The 24,643-nt window shown below is 35.8% G+C and overlaps 1 protein-coding gene across 1 annotated transcript in view; it reads left to right on the top strand.

Moving 5' to 3' along the window:
• Positions 1 to 24,643, top strand: part of LOC124355120 (mucin-3A-like) — a 385,609-nt gene that overhangs the window by 46,566 nt on the left and 314,400 nt on the right. The window contains 1 exon segment of the mRNA XM_046806081.1: positions 14,032 to 16,076. Within this exon segment, the coding sequence (XP_046662037.1) occupies positions 14,137 to 16,076 (1,940 nt within the window). The 5' untranslated portion in view covers positions 14,032 to 14,136.

Here is a 24,643-nt window from a genome sequence, read left to right as displayed (position 1 = left end):
TTTGCTCACAGCGCCACAACGTGAATGTGCTCACAGCGCCACAACTCATAGCGCCACAAATTTGGCCGGAGTGCTCACAGCGCCAACACAACCGAATAAATAATCGGGTCCATGCTCACAGCGCCACAGCTCATAGCGCCACAGATTTGGTCGAGTGCTCACAGCGCCAACACAACCGAATAAATAATCGGATCCATGCTCACAGCGCCACAGGTCATAGCGCCACAGATTTGACCGGGGTGCTCACAGCGCCACAGCTCATAGCGCCACACATTTGTTGTGGCGCTGTGAGCTGTGGCGCTATGAGCTGTGGCGCTATGAGGCCGCACCGTATAAACATTCCTGACCTTAGTGATGAAGATTGAAAGATATTACCGGCTTACTGAAACAGCCCGAATCACCGAGTATCTACATTTTATTCCTGACCTTAGTGATGAAGATTGAAAGATATTACCGGCTTACTGAAACAGCCCGAATCACCGAGTATCTACATTTTAAGCCCGAGCGTCTTGCACAGGGAGGGAAAAACCGGTTCATAGATGACTATGGTGGAGTAATATGGATGACTACGCAACTTTTCATAATATTTGACTGTCTATTTTGTGAAATTACAGTGGTTCCCAACTTAGAAGGTCTTAGGGCGGAGTCCTGACCACGGGCGGTCATACAACAGGTCAAATGTTAAATGGAGGTACAGCATGTGTCTTTAATTTATTGTATTTGAAAAATAACATTAAATTGTCCCACATAGAGGCTTTCTGTTTTCTGCCGAACTGTGAAAGACTTGCTAATGGTTGCTCCGGTAGATAGATTCCTATTACAGACCAGCGTACACACGTCTTCGTTGTGTAGAGAGAGAGGTTGAACATCATGTACAGGAAGGCAGATTGTATTACATAAGTGTATGACTTTAGAATAAACATATAAAAAGTTCATTGACTTTTTATATAAATTATCTGAAAAGAGTTCTCATTTTAATGCATAATAATTTCAAAACCCTTTCCTTTTACGGAGTTCGCTTTTAAAGTAGTTTTTACTTAAAATATAGCTTACCATGAGTTAAAAATGCGAAAAGGCATCCATTCAATTAAAGTGCAAATATTCAGATCAATTAATGTAGGCGTACATGGAATTTCCTAAATGGTGATCATTCACCTAGTAATGGTAACCTTAATGATAATAGTAGTCAATTTCACACCTTAGTGGTAATAGTAAAACCTTAGTGATAGTGGTAGTCCATTTAACACCTTAGTGGTTGTAGTAAAACCTTAATGATAATGGTAGTCTACAGTATTTAAAACCTTAGTTGTAATGGTAAAACCTTAATGATAATGGTAGTTAATTTCACCGCACGCCTTTAATATGGTATTGTGAAGCGAGAACTATCTATTGGAGGAAGAAATAGTTTCCAAATCAGTTGGTACACTTTCTTCCATGAATTTTTTTACCACTCGCGTTGACACTGGTGAGCCGTGATAATTTTGACGACGCGACTTTCATATATTCAAATTAGAACTAATGCATGTGCCTATCTAAAAATAAATCTGACAAATTCCAAATGGGTTTTAGAAATCCTGTTCCACAATCGTCGATCTCGTAGAAAGTATCGATAATTTTGATCATTATAGGATGTTAAGAATGATTATAGACCAATAGAGTTGTGTGCTGATTTTTTAAGAGAAAATGATCCAAATGCTTACTGATGAGAACGTTGCTTTGATCGTATTGGATCTTGCATGACACGTGTCAATGCTGTAGACAAAGGACTATTCCTTATCCTGCTACTACTGGGCACTAGAGCTTTACACATGTCCTGGACCAGCGTAGTAAGATTGGGTAGACCAGATTTCCAGCCTGAGAAACATAAATTCCATCTGTCATACCCACCTCGCTTCTCTTTTAAACAAAAGAACTAATTAAAAGTATTTGATAAGAAGGCTATTTCCTTAGTTTTGGGTAGGCTACTCCATAAAATATTGATGAGGAGTGAAACAGTCTACTAGTCTCGAAAACTCTTAAAATAATGTTAAGTTCTTATATAAATATGTAGTGCCGGCTTCTTCAGACAAAACTAGGTGGTTTAAATTTTTAAATTTTGATTACGGACCAAATTATTAAACAATTAGAAAAGTAATCTGAAATTAAACTTAAAAACAATGGTCCAACGACTTTGACATTTGATGTTAGATTTTGAAAAGTGCTCATAGCTTAATCGTTTATATTAAACCACGATATTTTCAAGTGTATCCATTTAATAAAAAACAAAGAAATAAAACAAACATACAAACTAAAAATAAAAAAATTACTTGTTCACAGGGTCGCGTGCGGGGCTCCAAATATTTATACTGACAAAATATAATAGTGACTAAACTGGCAGTCTGCAGTCACTGCCATATTAAATTATGTACAGGTTCACAAGGATGATTATCACCAAATTACATACTATCGCCATAACAAATGCTTGTAAACAACTTGCCTCACAATTGTGTTGTATTCGGAACACACTTTAAATATGTCTTTTTTAATTAGCTAAAAATGACTTTTAAGTACATATAGCAGTACAACACAGAGTAATATCGGTGACTTTAAATTCTCGGTGTTGTGAAAATAGGCAGAAGTTTTATAATTATGGTTCATCAACAAGATTACATGTTATAACCCATTCAGTACTGTTTGTTTCACCCGCTAAAAGCAGGTTCGGCTTTATGTCCTCCGATGTCCACTTCCTGCGTTCCTACTGTCCACGAGAAAGTGAGATCAGTTACTGCCACTGCCGTGAGAATTTCCGGCCTCTCTCCGATCGTTTATTGCTCGATTACGTTTCAGAAGCCGTTAATTCCTTCCAATCCTTGTTTGTATTTTGTTGGCCGAATTCCTCTGATGCAGTTTTTCTCACGAAACTGTTCTAATTGGCTTGATCCATTATTTTAATTCGGCCAGATGACGATCTTGCCATCGGCCAGTTTAAGAGTCTTCTCTATTTTACACAAGACCAGTAGTAGTAGACACAATGATGGATCCTATTGGGGTTTCAAGAACTGAAGATGTTTCTAAGCTCAAAAATACCGGATTACAAGTCTCGTATTTGGAGACTTCGTGATGTTTGAGTAAAATTAGAGTCACCAAGCAGTTTATTTCTAATGTATAATGAAATGAGATAAACTATTATCTTGATCGCCAATAACTGCCTTTTCCAAAATATATATCTAAAGACTAGCAAATCGCCTACTATAGCGTTTCCTGTCATGCTGATATAGATTTTTGTCAATAGAGCATCTATGGGCAGACTAGTTTTTCACTAGAGAAGATAAGTTCAAAAACTGCCCCTTTCAAACATCCGAAAAAATAGTAAAAATAGTAAAAATTTATTTTTGTAGATAAATTGATGGTTTCAGCAGATGGACAATATTTTCTGTATGTATTTGTGGTGAGATGTACTTACTAAATGCATTGAGATGATTAGCCATTATGGTTAGCTGTGCGTATGCAAAGAGTAAAGCTGTAAAAATAACGTCATTGATAAATTATGAACGAAGAAGCGAGGAAAATGTATATCTGGCTATAATTGCATTTATGTCTATAAATTACAATTTAATTGTGCCTACATAAAATTAAGAGGTCAAAAGATCGCTCAGGAATGTCAACAGTTTTTATAGTATGTTGTAAACGCAATAAAAAGTGTCCAAATGGCTAAAACAGTTTGAACTGGTCTCATAAAGTTTTTTATAACTGAGAATCTGGAATAATTATGACTAGGAGATTTACGAACTTGACTAAATAGCTTGGCATAGGAGTGTCGCCATAGAGGACGGCAAAGAATAGAGATAGCGAATAGATTTTACATTGAGGCTTGTGACAGGAAATAGTGAACCATACCATCCTTCTAGATACAGGTTCCACTATAGAATAAATAAATAAATACTAGTTCAACTAGGAGCTATTGTTACAGTATTCTACAGAGTGGTATAGTGGTAATCGACTGTGATCGTGAACCGCGACAAACCAAACTCCAGCTTTGCATGAGTAGATGTTCTTTCAGTAATTCAACCAAATATATTTATAAAAGTCCAAATTAAGTAGCAAATGACATTGCAATGTCTTAAAGAGTAGCGAAACATGACATTTAGCAAAGGTAATAGACACCGGCACGGAACAAGATTCTACTTCCAAAATGTAGCTGTGAAATAGTAGACTCGTCATCAATGAATTCTCTAACAAACCCGAATTGGTACTTGGAAAATCACGCTTTTCCGCTATGACACCGCAGAATCTCAGTCCAGAAGAGCGAGTCGCAACGACAGAAGAGCAAGTCACTCACGCGTGAGGCCAATCAACAATCAGAGGCCGCGGGGTCGAGCCTTCAGTCACTGTACTCGGGTCACTCCGCGGAAGGAAACGTTAATTGGTAACTGTATAATGTCCCGAGTGGTTCTGGTCGGCGAACAATGGCAGAGACGCTGACCTACATACTCGTGGTACTCTCCCGTGTAACGGTCCCAGTGTGTGCGTGGGGCCCCGACCTTACATAACACGGCACTTGGCTTCTGGTCTTCTGCTGTCCGTCAAGAGACTCGCCGCGCCGCCACTGTAGCCTAGGGGTAAAGCCGCGGCTCTCTAACCGAGAGGTCACGGGTTCGGTTCCAGAGGAGGGCTGGTAAAATTTGCAAGAGAGTTTGGGACGTTTTCCCGTTAAAGCATTGAACATCTGTTAAAGTTTCATTGGTGTAAAATTAACTCGTTTAGAAAAAGATAGTGACTTGACACTACAGTACGAGTAAGTATACCTACATGGAGAAAGAATTGTTTTGTAAACCGCGTTTTTTGCAGGATATGTTAAAAAGTGGTTTAGAATCCCCAAAATACAAAGATGTATCCGTGGATAACTGTCTATGTACTGTAAATGTGTAATTGAGTGGTCTAGTCTTGCAGAAGAGAGACAATTTACAATGTATACGCAAACTACAATTTCACGAATTTTACAATGTAAAAAAGGAAGCGATCGATAAGATATTATAAAAATTTTTAAATGGTTCTTATTCACAAATCAAACTTTTATCTTGGCACATTTAAACTCAATCATCAGACAGGAAAATAATAGTTATGTCAGCGTCAGCCTATGAGTTCAATATCTGAAGTAGTTAATTTTACAGGTAATTTTCAGTTTCCTTTTCTCGTCGGCTGGCGCTAATATAAGTATTATTTACGTGTTTGGTTGTTGGTTTATAGTGTGATGAAAGCTATAAAATATGATCTGTGAAAATCTTAATTGAATATTCCCCCATTCCGACTCCCATCGCCCGGCTCTAATGTTCGATTCTTTTCTTAGAGGAATTGCCACTGTCGATTTCACGAAACATAGTGCACAATATTTCTCGCTTCCCGAATTAAACGCTTTTACTGTGGTTTTGTTCTAAGAGATCTATAGCACAATAACAAGAGAGCACGCACTAGTGCGTCTGTCGCAGCTCACGTAGACGGGCTTAATTGCTCGATTGATTTTGCTCAAATTTGGTATGATTGAGTAAACTTGGTTGATTTTATCACCCCTAACATTTATTTTAAAAATTCATAACGTAAACACCATGCTATATTAAAAAATAAGTATCTCAATACAATCTAAATGAATTTCGTTACGTCTTTACAGCGCGAATAAAAACAACCATGAATAAGAAGTGTTACAGCCCCTTTTCTCTATACATCCTTGTTCAAACAATACAACGAAAAACTTTTTAATAACAACGTAATCAAAATCACCCGAGTCGCGCAAAGATTTCAACTATTATACAAATTTTGCCGACAAAACTTCGTATTACCTCCTAGAGAATTTTGAATTGTTCATACAATATATTATAGATTTTACATAACTATTGTTGTTATTAGTTAAAAAGTTTCATAATAAATCTAATTACAATTTTGAGTTATTTTATTTATAAATAGTACATGTAACCACAGTTCCCCAAACAGCACCCTCTGTCCTAGAAGTCAACCGAAAGTCTATTAGTAACGAAACCAGTGCTAAATACAAAGTTGAATATTAATCATCATAGTCTGATGACGGATGGCTACCAAATTATTGTAGGCTGTCGTTTGGTATGGCCTTTGCGATCTCATCCAACCACGCCATCGTTAACAGGCAGTTTCATATGAATCAAATTTAAACTAAACACCTATACAGTTGAAGCTTCACATCCTAAACAATACCTGCTTAGTATTGAAAAAATAATGTATATTTAAAATTCAGTAAATTTATTAGTTTTGCTTCTTGGTAGTTTTGTACTTGGGTAACTTATGAACGGCAGTTACAGGAAACACAAGAAACGACACCTGATGATAGGGGTCTGTTCCAATAAAACTTTCAAACAAGAACTTGGGGACGATTGGCAAAATAATTGACGTGGTAATAGATGCATAGACGGTAGATACTTCAGCTCTAGCCAATTGTAACAGTGACACAACAATAGAGGACAATAGAACAAAGGACAATCATTCGTGGGGACAGTTCTCATAATGAAATTTATAGAGCACGATTACGGAGATCAGCTCGGTGTCCGGCAGTAAACCATAGATTCTAAGTGGAGCCGAGTCCGTTATGTCGCCAATCAAGACAGGAGTAGAAGAGTTAATAGTGACGTTGACGTGTTGTCAGCGTTGTCTGGGTAGTCCATTGTCTGGTTAGACTCGTGGAGAAATTCAGTTCTTCTCACTGTGGTCTTCAGTTCGGAAGTTGCAATGTTTGAGACGATCATTAAATATTGCAGTCTTATTGGGTTTGTAAGTAAGGTGCAGGTACTCCAGAAATGTATTATTCGTTAACATTGCGATGGAAACAGGATTTTTCCGGACATTTGCCATCGTTCAGTGAATCAAAAAATCAGTAACAGTACGTTTCAAGATCTGCTATCTGATCTCTTCTTCAGGTAAATAACTAACCTAATACATAATTTCAAACTAGGTTAAAATAAACAAATTAACCTAGTTTGTAATTATGTACTAGGTTAGTTATTTACCTGAAGAAGAGATCAGATTGCAGATCTCGAAACGTAGTATTACTGATTTTTTGTTTCACTGAACGATGGAAAATGTCCGGAAAATCCTGTTTCCTTCACAATCCTTCCATCGTCAAAAATAAACTTCAAACAAAGAGTTAACGTTGAAATGGTGCAGTATACTGAATACAGCGGTTATTTGAAGAATTATGATATATTTTGACTTCGTATGTAAATAAAACACCTCATTCCATTTTTGGTGTTGTTATTAAAAATAGTAATCGATAAATATATGAAAAATGTGACACTTTGAGACAATTTTTATTGCTCCATAGATCCACTGGTTTCTAGTGATCATATTTGTGAGTAGTTGAAAAATTTACCTTTGCGCAAAAACTGGTACACACTTTATTTTGCGAGATTTATTTTTTATATTATCCACACTCATTTGTATTGAACTACATAAATACGAACCTTTAATAATATAAGACCTTGTCACTATAGACATAACCGAAAAGTGATCTTAATAGTTTTCACAGTGTATAAAGGGAACGAAACCTGATCACATATGGACGGCTCTGAGAAGCTGATGAAAAGGCTTTGGCAGAACGTCAAGTCCTTTCACGAGGAGAATCCGCCGCGGATAACATTCCTGGACCTGTCGAGCAACTTTCCTCTCGGCAATAATAACTCAAGAGATGAAAGGCGAGATTTAAGCTGATTGAGCGATCAGGCGATCAACGATCAGCTGATAGTGTCTGCCTTCTGTCTCTGGCGAGGCGAGAGTATCACAATGAACAACACAGAACACAGGTTTTGATCTAATGGAGATCATAATAAGGTTTGCAAATTTACCTTCTCTTGGCCGGGAGTTAGAAGTTCACACATGGATATTAAACTTCCTTTCGAGTAGTCCTACATGTTTGAAGGAATATGTTATTGGTGAGTCTATAGATAATATAACACACGAATAAGGGTTTGCACTATCTCTGATATAAACAGCTTTAAAGAAATATATTATTTGGTGAGTCTAAAGATAATATAACACATGAATAAGGGTTTTCACTGTCTCAGATATAAACAGCTTTCAAGGAATATATTATTGGTGAGTCTAAACATAATATAACACATGAATAAGGGTTTGTACTGTTTCTGATATAAACAGCTTTGAAGGAATGTATTATTTGGTGAGTCTAGAGATAATATAACACATGAATAAGGGTTTGCACTGTCTCTGATATAAACAGCTTTGAAGGAATATATTATTTGGTGAGTCTAGAGATAATATAACACATGAATAAGGGTTTGCACTGTCTCTGATATAAACAGCTTTGAAGGAATATATTATTTGGTGAGTCTAGAGATAATATAACACATGAATAAGGGTTTGCACTGTCTCTGATATAAACAGCTTTGAAGGAATATATTATTTGGTGAGTCTAGAGATAATATAACACATGAATAAGGGTTTGCACTGTCTCTGATATAAACAGCTTTGAAGGAATATATTATTGGTGAGTCTAAACATAATATAACACATGAATAAGGGTTTGCACTGTCTCTGATATAAACAGCTTTGATATAATATATTATTGGTGAGTTTAGAGATAATATAACACATGAATAAGGGTTTGCACTGTGTCTGATATAAAGAGCTTCGAATGAATATATTATTGGTGAGTCTAAAGATAATATAACACATGAAAAAGGGTTTGCACTGTCTCTGATATAAACAGCTTTACAATTGTTTGTGTTGAATCAATGACTTTTTGTGAAGTTTTACAAAAGCATTGGTAACTTAAAATACAGTTATATGAAATGACCAATAAATGAATTAATTGGGAATCTTAAACGAATAAGTTAATGAGCGATTGTGTAATAAGCCTCAACTTTACACCTCGATTTGAGTGCATTCACGCCATCCTGCAAGCAAGACTCCTAGTGACAATTAAGTGTATCACAGTTAATGTGATTTGTTGAGTATCATACTTATTGTTACGAAGGTAAGTTTCATGCTGTTATTATTTTTTAATCGGAGTAATAGAATTTTACATTTTTGGCTCCGTCTAATAACCTAATAAATTTTTAATAAGCTAGCGAAAATTAATTATGTTCTATTTATAATAACACTTTTCTGGGAAAGAAATTTTTGTGTTTTAGCTGGGCTTTGGACAATAACGATCTGGATTTTTTCAGGCTATAACATACATTTTTAGGTACCTTACCTTATTAATATCACTCTCCAACCTGATTTGTATCAGTCTGTAATTTGTTGAATTGATTCTTAAAAGTGTGTTTTTATAATTAATTAAAATGAAATAACGTAAATGGTGTTGCTTTAAGAATAAAACTGTTCTATTATCTTATGCGTTCACAAAGAGCAATTTTGAAAGGTACTACTTTCTTTAAAAATCCACAAATATTTTAGATAAGTAATTTTCAATAATTTTTGAAGATAAAAATTAATCAAATAAAAAGACGTGATTTTATGTGAAAATAATAATTTTTTTCTAGAGCATCACAAGCTGTAAATGCGTTTTAATCAAGCACATGGTTTTTCAGAGTTGCCCTTTTTGCACCTAGCTCTGTTGTAGATTTTCAATGTTTAGGGAGGGCAGGACAAATATACATAAACTAATGGATTATTCTTCCTCATGGGGTTTCCAACCAGAAATGGAGTTTATATACTGAGTGATGAACAATGCATAAGTTGTTGGAAGTAGGCCTAGCGCGTGAAATAATATTGGATAATCCAGGTCAGCTTTGTTTGTCCAGTGCGTGGCACAAATGACACACATCGTGAGGTACATTCGCACACCATAGTGGCCTGCACTACAGTATAAAGAATAGTTCCCATCAAATATTTCACACGAAACAATAACTTGGGGGATTTGAGTATTTTGCAAGAATTAGGCCTAGTTTGTAATAGCTGGATTGGAAACAACTGAGGGCTTCTGTGGCACAAATTGAAGTCATTATTTTGGTGGGATTTTACAGCCTATATGACATTTTTATAGCGCATTACACGTTTTAGGAGCTATTAGTAGAGAATTACTTCTGTCGAAATGGAAATAAAAAGCACGTATTGTAACGCTACACAAAAGCTCTGCCAAGTAGTGTTTAGTTACAGTATTTGTCAAGTAAGCAAAATATGCGTGCGCGCGCGCGTGTTTAAAAACGTTATGATAAAAGCTGGTAAGTAAATAATTAAAAGGATTAAAATTTTAAAAAGGTGCTTTTAGTTACTGTATTTCTATTGTGTTTTCCTTTAAAACTCCGTAATTCTAAAAGGGTTTAAGTTATAGTTTTGTAACTTTGCAGTAATATATTTATCTGACTTTAACATTAAAAATGTGTGTATATTGACAATAATGGCTGTTTTAAATTATGTATGCTAAAATTATGTATGATGTATTAAAATCCTGTATAAGAACAAAAACTATATTTTGTTGTAACATTTTTTGTTATGATAACATTGTTAATAATTGAAAACAATTAAGTTCACAATGCGTATTTAATTAAATTTACACGTTTATTTATGTTACTGCTATAACAAACAGACATAGCAAAATATACATTTTGGTTAAAAGATTTTCTTGTTTACGTTAATCAGTTTAGGTTTTACCCGTGATTTCGTCCATTATGTGCGTAGAGACAAACAGTACGGGTTTACGGCTGTAATCAACGATTATAATGGAATGGATATTACAATAATAAAACCCGATTGCTTTGCGAAGTAGTCGTCGCTAACTAGTGGGATTTGTGAATATTCTATCTATCGGGCCAAATTCTCCTCCAGACAAACTAAGAATACGACACACAACATGTATACATAGATTGTTGGTTACACATTCATACATAAATATTTTTTGCCAATACCCCAATCTCGCTGTACTGAGGTACATATCCTAACTCAAAGATGACTACCAATGAAATAGGTCGGTAGTCGATATCTTCTTGTGCAAACAACATCAGTATCCCTTGCATTACATCGTGCAACAGTCGATGTCTGTGTGAGAGTGAACTGATAGTAAGGCCGGACTATATCGGTACATGAAAGTGCGTTGTCACCGAACTTGGTCCGGCAGCTTCCAGAGAGGGTCGGGTTACTTTCCTTGCCATAGCCACTTTCCTGAATCGGCGTACGTTCGTTACGGGAGAGCTTTAATTAGCGGAATCCTTAGTTTTATAGGCCCTGGAGGACGATCGTGGTTTCGTCAATAATTTCTGTGCCAGAAGACGATTTCTACGCTGTATTGGAGGGGCGATATGCTATCCATTCCGGCGTAACACTTATTTCGTCAGGGTTATCGATCGGCTTGCGGTTTAAATTTTACGGTGGAGGTGAAACTTCATTTTCGATTCCTTGACCACGAGATTTCTTCCTGAAGTGACCTTTGCTCTCTACCGGACCTGACTGGACCAGTGGTGGAAAAATAACGTTTCCGGGTCCTACAATGATACTAGAGTATTGGTAGATTCCAACACTTCGGTATCGTTCAAAAATAATTGCTTAACACAAAATGCACGTGGATGTATTGGCTTTACTCTCCAATATAATTTAAATACAATACAACAATTTAAAATATAGCTGAAAATAAAAGAAATCTAACCGATCTCATCGGTTGAGGCTAAGAACAAAATCATACAGATACCTACTAGGTATCATCTAGTGCATCCATTTGGAAAAGGAATATTTTGTAACTCCTGTTTTATTTGTAAACTCTCTGAGTACGGTGTGGTTATTAATGAATAGTAAATCTCTACTTTAGAGATCTTCCATCTAAACTGATAAAATATTTAGTTGGAAATCTGGATTAAACTTCTGGACAAACCCAGATTTGTAAAATACCCACTTACAAATTCTGCAGATAATGTGAAAGACAAGTTAACAAAAATTCTAAAAATACAACTTAAATTTAAAATTATTCACATTGAAAGACTGAAATCTTCAAAATTCGGGCATCTTAACAGATAACAACACTGACAAAAAATGTAAGAAATGCATTAGAATAAATGAAAACTCAGCAAAGTTCCATTTCAAGAATGAAGGGAAGGCCCCATAGTATATTAGCTCTGTATGTACGAAACCAACTATAGTTTCGTTTTTACGTAATACATTTATAGACAGAGGAAAATTATAATCATGTCCTCAATGGATGCATCCTTTGATGTTTTTGACTCCATCTACTATGCGTACTGATGTTAAGTCCTTCCGCCTGTTTAGCTCCGATGTACCGTCCTGACAATCAGAATATCCTGGACTGAGGACTGACGCACCAGGTCGCATGTCAGACCCGTTACCCGAGTTTCCGGGCCCATTGTCTTTCTCCGCTTGCCATTTGATCGGAATCCCGGCAAGTACCGTACTCGGTCTACGCACGCCTGGATTGCGCTTAATCGCCTAACTGAGCCAGAGTGTCGCTCCGCTCACTCAACCTATCCACTCGACCCTGTCGTTTTCCACGTAACCGTTTCCCCGTTCATTGCGACAGACGGCTTCCGCGAACCTGGAGAAGGTATAGAAGATATGATCATTGAACATTTTGATCATTCTTTACGATCATTTGAAATAGAAGTTTGTCCAACTTGAAACGTAATCTATAACACAATTTAAAACATAAATTATTAACATGTGATTCTATAAAAGAACACAGAACATGATTGTCCTCTTTGAGAATCTTTATTTGAGCAGTTCAATAATTGCAGAAAGGCTAAATGGCAAATAGTAATTCTAAAATTTTTAAATTTCCTTGGAACTTGGTTTTTCTGGACTTATTTGTAACCGTTAGCCCACCCCACTGCAATTGGTTGAACATACGTAAATATTAATAAATATTAATATTAGTAAATATTAGTTAGTCTCTCGCTGGGATAAGTAATTGGTATTTGCGTTAAATCAGCCAAATTTCGGATCTGGTGTACCAAATTGAATTATGTGTGCGTGTGTGTGATGCTTGTAAGTATGGATGGATGTAAATGTTATATTAGAATTTTAACTTTTATAAAACTGACATTGCAAAACAATGTATTATTGTAAAAAGCAAAATAAAATGAATTTGAATGAAAGGTATTGGCTCCTTTCTCATTATTCCTGCGTCATTATTCTATCGTTTTCCAGTTTGTTTCTAAAGTAAATGAGTAAGCGTAGTATTATCCTTTTAATAAACTAATCAAAGGTGTATTTAAAACTTGCGCATATCCAAAATGATTTCAAATATCTCATTGGATGTGGCTACAAAAATTAATTACTTATGGACGAGAAATAGATACAAAAATCAATTACAGGGTATTCGATAAGTTTTTTAGCAGTCAAAGAGAAAGCTATCCACCGTTGTGTAAATGTTATTTCTAAAGGAGGGAGACACAAGCTACTTTCTAGCTATCTAATGTTCGACCAATACATCCACCCGAGGGAGCATGGGCGCTTTTGAGAGAGTAATTCCTTCATAATTGACCCAGCCTCAGTGAAAGTACCCATAAGACTAACCAGCCTGACCAATTAACTCTTACTTTTCGCATCTGTCGATGTTTATCGTCGCGTCTTCGCTCGGTGAGTTAGTTATGTCTCATTTGCCGTTTCATTGTTATTGTCAATTTGCATTGTTCAGCTTGTTTGGCTGTGCTGTTTAAACATTGAAGTAGCTTTCTTTTGTTGGATAAGCCTCAGTTCCTGGGAAGGAACGGACATTAGGAAATAGTTATCGTGTCAAATAGGAATAAATACTGACAAAAACTGCCTTAAGTATGGTTTGGGAAAGCAAATCATAGATATACAGTGACTATTTGTCATTCTTGTTTGTTTACATAGTAAGTGAAACTCTGTGGGATTAGGTCTGGAATCTTACTAACCAACCTTAACATCGATCTTCATTTTGTAATGATTGTAATGACATAATCCGAGGCGGCATCTGGTAACATAATATATACACGACCGCCAGTGACAGCTTTCTCACTACTTTTAGAGAGCCTGTATAGATAGTTTAATGTCAGTTAGTTACTGCTCTTGTTATAAAATAACCCTGACCTTGCGCTTCTGTTTCAGATATGGCCGGCTACCCTGGACGGGAGTGAGTAATCCGAGGCGGACAGTGAGCATGGCATAACGGGCAGTGGCGGAGGCAGCGGACCGTATCAGTGAGGAGCGAGAATGGCGGCCGCGGGAACAGAAACCTCCAGCCCGGCTCTGGAGGTGCGACACAAGCCCCAGCAGTCGGCGGATTCTGGGGCTTACCTGGAATGGCCGGAAGAGATTCAGGAACAACGGTATAATAGCAACGTGACCGGAGAGTTTGTGACGGTTGTGGCGGTTGAGCAGGCGGCTCCTACAACCTCTGATACACCGTTCGTTACGGTGCTGTCCATCGGAGATCAGAAGGAGGAGGCGGAGGAAGTGCTGGTTTACCGGCTCCCCGGGGAGCGTCTGGGGTTCGGCCTGAAGTTCGAGGGTGGCCTCAAGACCGCCGAGAGGGTCAACAGACTCTTTATCCAGTCTTGTGCGCCTGACAGCCCCGCCTCGAGGACGAGATGCTCCTGGGGCCCTCTTCAGCCCGGGGACGAGATACTGGAGATTGACGGAGTAGAAGTAAAGGCGATGACGAGGATCGACTGTGTCCGCTCGCTGAAAGAATCTAATGTCGTGATTAAACTTAAAGTAAAACAACACCGAGGTGACGAAAAGGACGAGAGCAAATCTTCCCCGCCTCCGATTCCCCCGAGGAAAGTTCCAAGAAGGAACTCGGCCCAGAGGGAAGCGGCTATTGTAAATCCTCCAGATGGATTTGCTGACGAGTCTAACAGAGAATTGAAATTTAAAAACACTTCACCGAAAACTAAGACAAAAAACCAAGATGATAAACACGTAGTGCCAGAAGCTGAAGTGTATCTAGATTTAATTGCTCAAGAATCTGAAATTCTTCCCGGTGAATCGGAATCTGACGATACAGGCAGCAGTATCTCTACGGTAGTAGACAGATTATCTTCGGCGCCCACCACTTCGAACTCCAGTTTCTCTGACGTTCGGTCTATAACTTCCTTGGACATCACCACGCCTCCAACCCCCACGACGACAAACACTTGTCCGACCTTCGACTTAGATAGGGTGCTTGAACCTTTTCTTCAGCTGGAAAGGGAATTCTCATCAAGTGCTGCTATCGACGAAAGTTCTCTCTTCAACAAACTAGTGGCCGCTGCCAATTTCACGGAGCCCTCTCACATATCCTTGACCAGAAGCTCTTCTATGAATTCCGGTAACGGGGGTGAAGATTCCGTCGCCCTGCAGCCTCCTGCGAGTTTCCAAGACGAACCTGGTAACAGAGCTAATTTTGACGGTGAACGTCTCCAAGTCGGATCAGTCGAATTGTTCGAAAACATAACGATAGAAAAAATCCACTCTTTGAAAGCGAGCCCCAGAAAATCACACAACATAGTATTGAATCTGAGTTCAGACGTGGATAAAATCCCGTCTCTGCGCAACCGATTAAATTCCGAAAGTCAGGAAGAAGATGACAAGGAAGCTCCTGCTTTACCACCGAAACCGATCCCGAGAAAAGATCTAAATCAGAAAAACAAGTTCAAGTCGGGAAAGAAAAGACCCCCACCTCCACCACCACCGAGATCTGACCGACCTCTCTGTCCCGATCCTCAAGATAAGGCAGATGACCCTGCTATAGAAAGTGAAACGGAAAACCGAAATGAATTAGACCATCATCTTCCTCGGCTGATAGACTTTGTGCCGAAAGATAGAACGGATCTGGTAGTGCCCAACGCGATTCACCCCGAGAACTCCCACCAGAACCACATGGAGATGCTGATACAGAGACAGCGTCTACTGGAGATGATAACTCCTCAGGGTGACGTTGACCGGGAACAAAATCACGACCACGACCGTGACCGTGATCCGGGCCAGGAGGAGGGCGCAAGTGACGGCAGCGAGGCCGAGGGAGAGTGTCAAGAACACTGCACAACCCTGCCAATGTGTGTACCTGCCGTGGACTCGGATGATGAGGTGGACATGTCTTCCGCTCGGGTCGCCAACTTGACCACCATCGGTGAAGATGAAGAGGATCATGTCGAGGAGGAGTCGGTCGAGTAAGTAAACATCATACATAATAAAAATGTGTGTTTTCGTTTTGTTGTCACTAGAAAAAAATCAAAGATATTATTAACCTTGCTTATACGTCTTTGACAGTAACAGGAACAAGGTTAAACACCAAGGCTGGTTCAGATGTATGACTTATAACATCATCATAATTGATTTAAACTACATTCTTCTTACCCACATGAACATACGTTATATCTCGATGTACGACACCTCTTCTTTTCCATTTATGCTGTGTGAAATATTTCCACATGTAATAATAAACTAAAAAGCAATATATTTCACCTCAACACTATACACACGTTTTCCATGCGAGGAACGAATGGTGAATCCAACATTAATAAAGGTCAAAGCAGTTCAGCTCAGCTGTAACCCGGCCACTCCAAATTTCCAATGAACAGCATGACCAAACGTAGCGCTAACCAGATTATACTCTACCATACTTTCCCTGACCTAGCACATTCGTTGTTGTTCTTGACCTATAATCCGCACCGGTACCTCATATCGCTGGCATTATAATTCCTCTGTAGCTATTGTCTAATCCGCCACACAAGTTGTCAGGTTCCCCAGCTTTCTAGACAAGATACTCTTGTCTCCCATTCTCACGTTCACGGCCCCGCACCTCCGGGTATGAAACTAATTTGCTAAATTAATGCGAGTTAATTCGACGCAGTTTCTGAGAGTCTGGTTCATGACATCTAATCTCTTTTGAAATGTGGTGTGCTGCAGTTAGAGGGATTTTACATTGTGTCTACTTAATTAAGAGTAAGAAAGAAAAGTAATTATTTTCTCCACTGAATTGATTAAAGAAAATGTTTTCTAGAAACTTGATGGATTTTGTTTTCTCAAAATATACATTTTATATTCTTGTGAATAATTTACCTTGGTAATTTAGTTTTATAGTAGAATAATTATTTATAATTTGTTTTTATATTTTAGCCAATAAATCTACTTCAATGTCATTCTTGTGCTACAAAAGCTAATACTAAAAGCTGTACTTGAAAGGTACGTGTACTACTAAACTGATCAGGAATCGTCGAAAATGTCAAACTGTCGGGAATTATTGGTTGTATCACGGTATCACAATAACGTCCAATCAAATTTCACGTTTTCACCAATAGACATACACAATTCACGAGCGTTTTGCTGTCCACGGTACAGATCGGAGATTTGCTTTTGTAGATGCGTGGCAAAACAAAACCGGACAAAAAGGGAGCTCAAGTCTGAAGTAGTGAATTAGCGGAACGAAATGGTGAGACTTTCTGGGAACGTTAGGCGGAGCGTACGTGCCCTGGACTGCGGAGTTTACTCACAGTTTAGTCTGGCAAAGGACGTGGTACGTGTGCAGCGTACGTTGTCGTGCCAGAGTCAGGCTTCTTGCTGTGGTCAGACATAATCAGATGAACTATTGGCGGGTGTTCGTTTCACAAGCCGTTTATGGAGTAACCTCATAACGTGAGTTACTTGAATGCGCAGTATGAATCATAGAGCAAACTTGTATTATTATTATTGTGTTGATCGTCTTTGTCTGTCCCATTGTATGGGTGCAAGTTTTCAGAAAACATGAGCTAGGATGTTGTAATTGTGCCCATACGCTTCATACACTAAGGGAGATTTTTGATGGTTGGCAGCGCTTTTATACCTCAAGGGGCAATCTATAGGAGACCCAAAACTTAATTTGGGATTTACTTGTCCCGACGCAACGTCATAACTATGTAGGCTAATATAAATTTTATATGATGAACAAATCTACTAACACAGTAAAATAACGTTTTAGATTCAGTGGGCTTTTGTAACTCAGATTGTGGAACTAAGTTCGTCCAATGGAATAGAACTCATCCACTACTGAGCACACACACCGCTACTCATAATGTGTTAAGCTGCTTTGATATTCATCGAAGTAAAACCAGAGTAGCGAGTTGACAACAATCATGATCCCATTAAATTCAGAGAAGCTTTTGAATTAGTGTATTGAAGCTAGTCTAGTGAAAAGTAATCATCTTCGAATCGATATAATTACACATAAGTTTTTATCCACAACAAGAGGCATTTTGTTGTTGAGTTTAAAATTTTAAACAACCAACGTAATGTAAAAATTATTTTTTTTAATTACTCTAATAAGATTCACCCTCGTGTAAATCTGTATACTGACAGTGTAAAAGTATCTTCGAATATTTTCTTATTTTTGGGAAGAAATAGTGCAATAAAATCTAAAAAAGTCACAAGAGTTTTTAAAATCTAATAACATATTAAGATGCAACTTAAAGTTGCAAGAAGAAGGTAGTCATGCGATTCTTGTTTAATATTTTAATAAAAAATGTTACAATAAAAAAATAACTTAAACAACTTTTCGTTGCACCATTTCGACATTACAATTTTCAAGTAGTTTCTTAGGTCTAAAACCTCGTACCTCACGGGAAGAAATTTTGGTTGCGTCATTGTTAAGAAAATATAAACGATGTTACGTAACAAAGTTTTCATTGAGAATTTTGAAGTCGATCCCTACATCTTGGACCTGAGGTGAGCCCCTAACCGTTTAGTACCATCAAAGGTGGTGTTTGTATTATGATCAGTATTTTTAACACGCCTTTAAGTGCAAAATGAATAAAAATTAAGAAGAGAGAGACAAAATAAAATCTTCAGTCATATCATTTCAGATGTGTAGAGTTCAGAGATATATATTTAATGTGGAGAGTTTAATCGCGCATTATTTTGGTAGGAATGGGGTTTGAATAATAGACTGAGTTTGCGGTTAACAGAATGAAAACTCAAAAGAGAAAAAAAAACAGGGATAACTTGCGTAGCACTTCTTTGCGTATGTGAGGGAAATAAGCGTAAGTGAGTGGATTGTTATCGTTGTGATTTAAAAATGTCATTTACATACTAGTTAAAAACAGAGGTTTTAAAAATAACAAGGTCTTACAAGAATTTAACAGACTGTAAGCAACCAAGTACTATTCCACATAAGAACTAAAATGCCAGTAGATATGTTTTTTTTTCGTTTTTACTATAGAACAGTATCCTTTTCATTTTACATCAACCGATACAGATTCCAACTTAACTTAATTTTCTTCACATTCCGTAGTTTTCAGGGGAATTAGTTGACAGTTCCCTGAAATTATAATGCGTTTCCTGTTTATCAATACTTTCAGTACATTATAAACTAAGCTATGCATTTCAAAATTATATTGCACCTTTAATTAAGCATTACTACTTTAAAAAGAGTTTGAAAGTTAGATTTTGCTCTTCCTTGACACTTGTAAAGGGGCTGTTACCGAATTATTCCCCTTAATATTCACATGCACGTATGCATTCGAGTTACTTTTATGTAGTTATGTTTTCAACATCCTGTCGCTTATTTTTTTTATAATTGTTTGTGTATACTAAAACTGCCTATCTCGTACACAAGAGGCGTTACAGGATTAGTATTCAACTTCTTTATTGTGTCCGGAAATCAGTTGTAAAAGTAGGCCGCCCTCCTGAATTGCAAATTTCGGACTACAGTACAATATTAATTAATTCATACAACACCCACGCGTTGGACGCGTAGGAGACGTGTACGGACTGTGCAGCTCATGTAAGGACCACACTCAGTTTTCATTCTCGGACTTTTGTGACCAAATCCTGCGCCAAAGTCTCGTGTAATTTGAGAAGATCTGCTAAAATAACTACTTGAATACCTGTTAAATACATGGAACATCTAATATACTCTTAGAGATAGTGATTTTAAACTCTTCTCCATTTCGTTAATAGTAAATCATCATAGCTACATTTTGTTTTATTCACATCAGCTACATTAGGTGCCAAGATAATCGGATATTGCTTGGGGTTAAATTCATGATTAATATAAATTTCACATATATGTGTTAGATTTAGGAAACATACCGCGCCATTAGTAATTATTTACGTTTAAAGTGAATAAAGGTTATTGAAAGAGAAAGAGTCGGGGAAATAAAAAATTGAAGCATAAGTCAAACTCTCAATAGAAATAGGACATAATGCAGTAACTAATGGGATTAAATGGCACATTAAAGTCATTAAATGTTTGATAAGAGATAGAAATGTGTTATATATTTTTAAACAAGGTTTATCACAAGACACAAGAAAATAATAGATTTCGAATGTCACAATGCGTACGTAAAACATTTCGTTCGATCGACACATATTTGTGACACAAAATTAAATATCTGATATTTTTCACAATTAATTGTCCAATTATGTTTTTATTCTACCGTCTTGTTATTTATCTTATAAATGCAAATGCATCAAGGCTTACATTGAATACTTTTCAGCAATTTTCGATATACTTGGACGTTAAGAATAGCTCATGAAATAATAAAATAATTTTAATTTCGTTAGCCTTATTTAATAATATGTTAATTGAGTAGTCTTGTTTTTATTGTTGAATGGTTAAAATAACACTAAACCGTTCCTAACTTTTTTACACTTTATATGGTGAGTAATGCCACATTTTACGTATTAATCCTTTTTGTTCAGGGATCAGTTGACATGCTACTCCTTAGGATTTAGAATTCTAATTGCAAGTACCGCAAACGCAAATACACAACTAGATATCTCTGCTGTCTAGCGGCCAAACCTGGAAACTCGTCGTTGGAGTTCGCCTTTTCTCCGCTAGGTAGTACTAGCGCTCAGAGACAAACTAACCTAGCGAGTGCGATGGCCAACGCGTGTATCGATACTGTCCTATCGGATTGTAACGAATATCGAAGTGTTAATTCACAATTATACTATTATGTCTTCATTCATCTAATTAATAGTGTACTCTGATGGTCGTATACGCTATATGTATGGTGCATACATATATAACACCTTTTTTGGTTTATTGGCCATCCAGATTCCTTTAGAAATTTGAGTAGACTATTTCAAATTATTTCTGTTCTATATTTATGCGTAAAGATGTATGATTAAAAGGTAGTGCTGTAATAAGTATTTGCAATATATACTAGTTAGGTTTAATTACAATATGATTTTCATAAATAACTCTGGATCCATGATTCGATTAGGCACATAAAGATTGTGAAATCTATTTTTACCTTGTAAAATATTCTTTATGTTTGATTTATAACTCATTAAAATAACCCCCCTCAATACAGAAAAAGTATATTTTGTATCACTCTTTGTGAAATTACAGCCTTTTCAAGTGTGAAATGTAGGAGTTTTGTAATTAGACATTTGTTTTGTGGGCCCAAATAAAAAATAGTGGAAGATTTAAATATGGAATTCTTTCAGTATGTACTAAATTTAAATTCACGTTATTTCACTTGGAGTGATAAAAAATATCTACTGTATAGGATTTCAGAGAAGTTGTTTTACAAAGCTATAATTTTAACATTAAATTAATTTTCCAAGCCCAAAATAGTTTGCCCGTGAAAACACGTGTAAGGTTTATGATATTTAATCAAAGGTCTATTGGCTTGTATTTTAATCAACAGACTTTATATTCCAGACCCAAAATAGTTTTCCGTGTTAATACGTGTAAGGTTTATGATATTTAATAAAAGATCCATTGGCTTATATTTTAATCAACAGACTTTATATTCCAAACCTAAAATAGTTTGCCCGTGTTAATACATGTAAGGTTTATGATATTTAATCAAAGACACATTGCCTGATATTTTAATCGCCAGACTTTATATTTTTCTCAGTATAGCTTATTTTAGTATTGGTATATTAATAAAAACTCGATGGAAATAAATCCCTAAGAACTAATGTGAAATAGTTTTCTATTATATTTTAATGTAAATTTTTTAACGTAATTTAATTGCATATTCTGTTTTATATCTCGAACCAATTAAAATTCTTGTTAATTGAACAATTTTCATATATTTGTGTGGTTATAAAAGTCATATATAATTTTATTGTATGCGAGTATATAAATAGATTTATATGAAATAATATTTTATCAATGGCTGATAGATACTTAATTTAAGCTTGGTAAACGAACTAAATACAAAAATAAAATGCAATTTAATTTTTCACTAACATTCAGTGCTATAACGCACTTAAAATGTTGCAAAAAATGTACCGGAAATAAAACATATACATGAAAAATACTCAAACAATAAGATTATAGATAATATTTGGAATGAGTTATTCTACATTGTATATCTGGTGAAAATAGTCATATCACAAAAACTCTTTATAAAACTACTTGAAAGTTATACTCATTACATACTTTATTCACGTGGTACGTTATCAAAGATGGTTACGCCTTCAATCGTATGCATTGTATTCGGTTACAGTTCTGCTTGTATATTGCGTTCAGATATTGTGGGCGTTACTCCGTCAGAGGTAAAATCAAAGTAATTGAAATGTAGAGACATTTTTCATTCTTTTGGTGTTTATTTTAATTACACTCGGTCTTAGAACTAAACAGAATATATAGCGTAACAGTAATGGTCTATATCTTTTATCTATTGCACTAAATACTGATTATTAAAATTAAGAATTTGTGTACTTATCAATATTTAAAATTATTTCTCCAACTCTTATCATCCATATTAGTTAAGTAAATGTGTTAAAATAAATTTATAAACAAATTAAGTGTTATTTAATGTAAATTTAGCGTATAAACAGTTCACAGTTTATTATTTTGAAAGATACTAAAAAATTTGAAAAGTTTTTTAACCCACCCCCTCTGCTAATGTAGAAGAGATGGAATTTCCTTTTCCTACTAAATAAAATTTTATAGATCACAATTATACTTTAATTAATTTGATAGAATGGTTATTGGTTTGTTAATAATACTGTATAGTTATTGCGTTGACTATGGCATAAATGATTGTTATGGTTATTGAATTATATCAATGTATAATTGATGTATTTATTACAATAGTGTATCTCGATTTTAAAATTCTTACTTGAGATTTATGTGTTGTACTGATAGAATAGTTCCTCCAATGAACCTGTAGGCTTACAATGTCTCCACTATACATTATAAATGTCCTGTAACAGACAGATGACTGTTGTGCAAAATCACTTGATAAGATTTGTAATATATTTTTCGAAACATTTGATTCGTGTATCTTGAGTTATATTTATTACTTAAGTCAATTTTAATATCAGTAAACACTAATATCTGAATTGTTACAACAATTAATATCTGAATTGTTGTTCTTTGTTTCACGACACTCGAAGGCAGAATTCAGAAAAACAATTTGTTGTTCTTTGTGTACTAATTCATACATGAATGTCTGTTTCATCGCAGAGTTTTATTCAGCTTACAGGCCTAATGGTCATCGGGTAATATGTTCTTTCGTTGTCTTTGAAATCCTCGTCTCACACGGTTATAATATGTTTGTTACACATTAATTCATAGTTTTGTTTTTAGAGGATCTTTTTTAATTATTCCATTAACCTTACCAAAATTATCACATGACTGCTATTAGTGAAGTAAACGTAAAATCTGTAACAGTATGTACCTAAGAAACGTACTACATGAATTGTATAGCAATTTGATTACTAAACTTTATTATTTCGTGATTTTATTTTAATTGGCATGGACATTTTTTATTACTTATGATCGGTTTGATATTCGAAATGATAATAAAATGTATTCTAATGTGCCATAACATGTTTCGGTAGCTCATTATTTTTACGTTTAGAGGAAGTATTTTATTATTTATTACGTGGTTGTAATTTTTTAAAATAATTAGCGTATGCGTATTTGAATGTTATTGGCACTTAATTGTATTTTCTTATATCTCTCAAAATAAGTCAGAAAACATTGAAATGATATGTCAAGTGATATGTCTTGGAGAAACTTCGTCATCAAAATAACAATAAAAAGACTTTACATAAGACTTCAATAACATGAAACAAAAATGTTTAATAGAACAGCATACATACCGCGGTACACCTATCGTCCACTGGCAGGTAAGAAAGAACCAAGAAAGAAGGCATTCGGCGGATATTTAGTGAGTAAATGGAGTTTGTCTGAAACATGAATTGAACAACGGAAGAACAATCATTTTTTGACTCAACAGAGATTAGAAAACTTAACTAATTGAAATGTTTTATAAAACAAAGACAAATGTTTATCAGGGTACGATATTCTCTCCTGCTCAGACATCTCGTGTACCATGTGAAATATTTATTCGTGATTAATGAGCGTAGAATTATTATAATTTTTTTGAATTGGTGGGGGAGGGGTTGCGAGAAACTGTTTTAAAATATTTACTTCATTGTGATAACGAGCCAAATGATAAGAAATTGTGTGCCATCCTGTGACCTTCATACACCTCGTGCCCCCAAAACTTATCAATACATATTATTTCAATGTTAGGCTCACTGATATAAAGGCCCATTGATATATATTATTAGGCCTAATAAAGCCTGAATTAGGAGCAATATATGCTATTCTTTTATTTATTCTATTTATATTCTTTTATTATTCTTTTACTTGGAATTTAAAAATTTTGCAGTTACATGGATTGAGAAGTGTGACTTAAGTTCTTTTAACCACTATTTTTATATTTGTTTCAAAAATATGTTTATTTCAACTGTTCGTTGATATAATTTTTTCCAAATCCTGTAC

Source organism: Homalodisca vitripennis, chromosome 2, assembly GCF_021130785.1.
Source record: "Homalodisca vitripennis isolate AUS2020 chromosome 2, UT_GWSS_2.1, whole genome shotgun sequence".
In the NCBI taxonomy this organism is placed as follows: domain Eukaryota; kingdom Metazoa; phylum Arthropoda; class Insecta; order Hemiptera; family Cicadellidae; genus Homalodisca; species Homalodisca vitripennis.
This window is presented reverse-complemented; position numbering and strand designations above follow the sequence as displayed.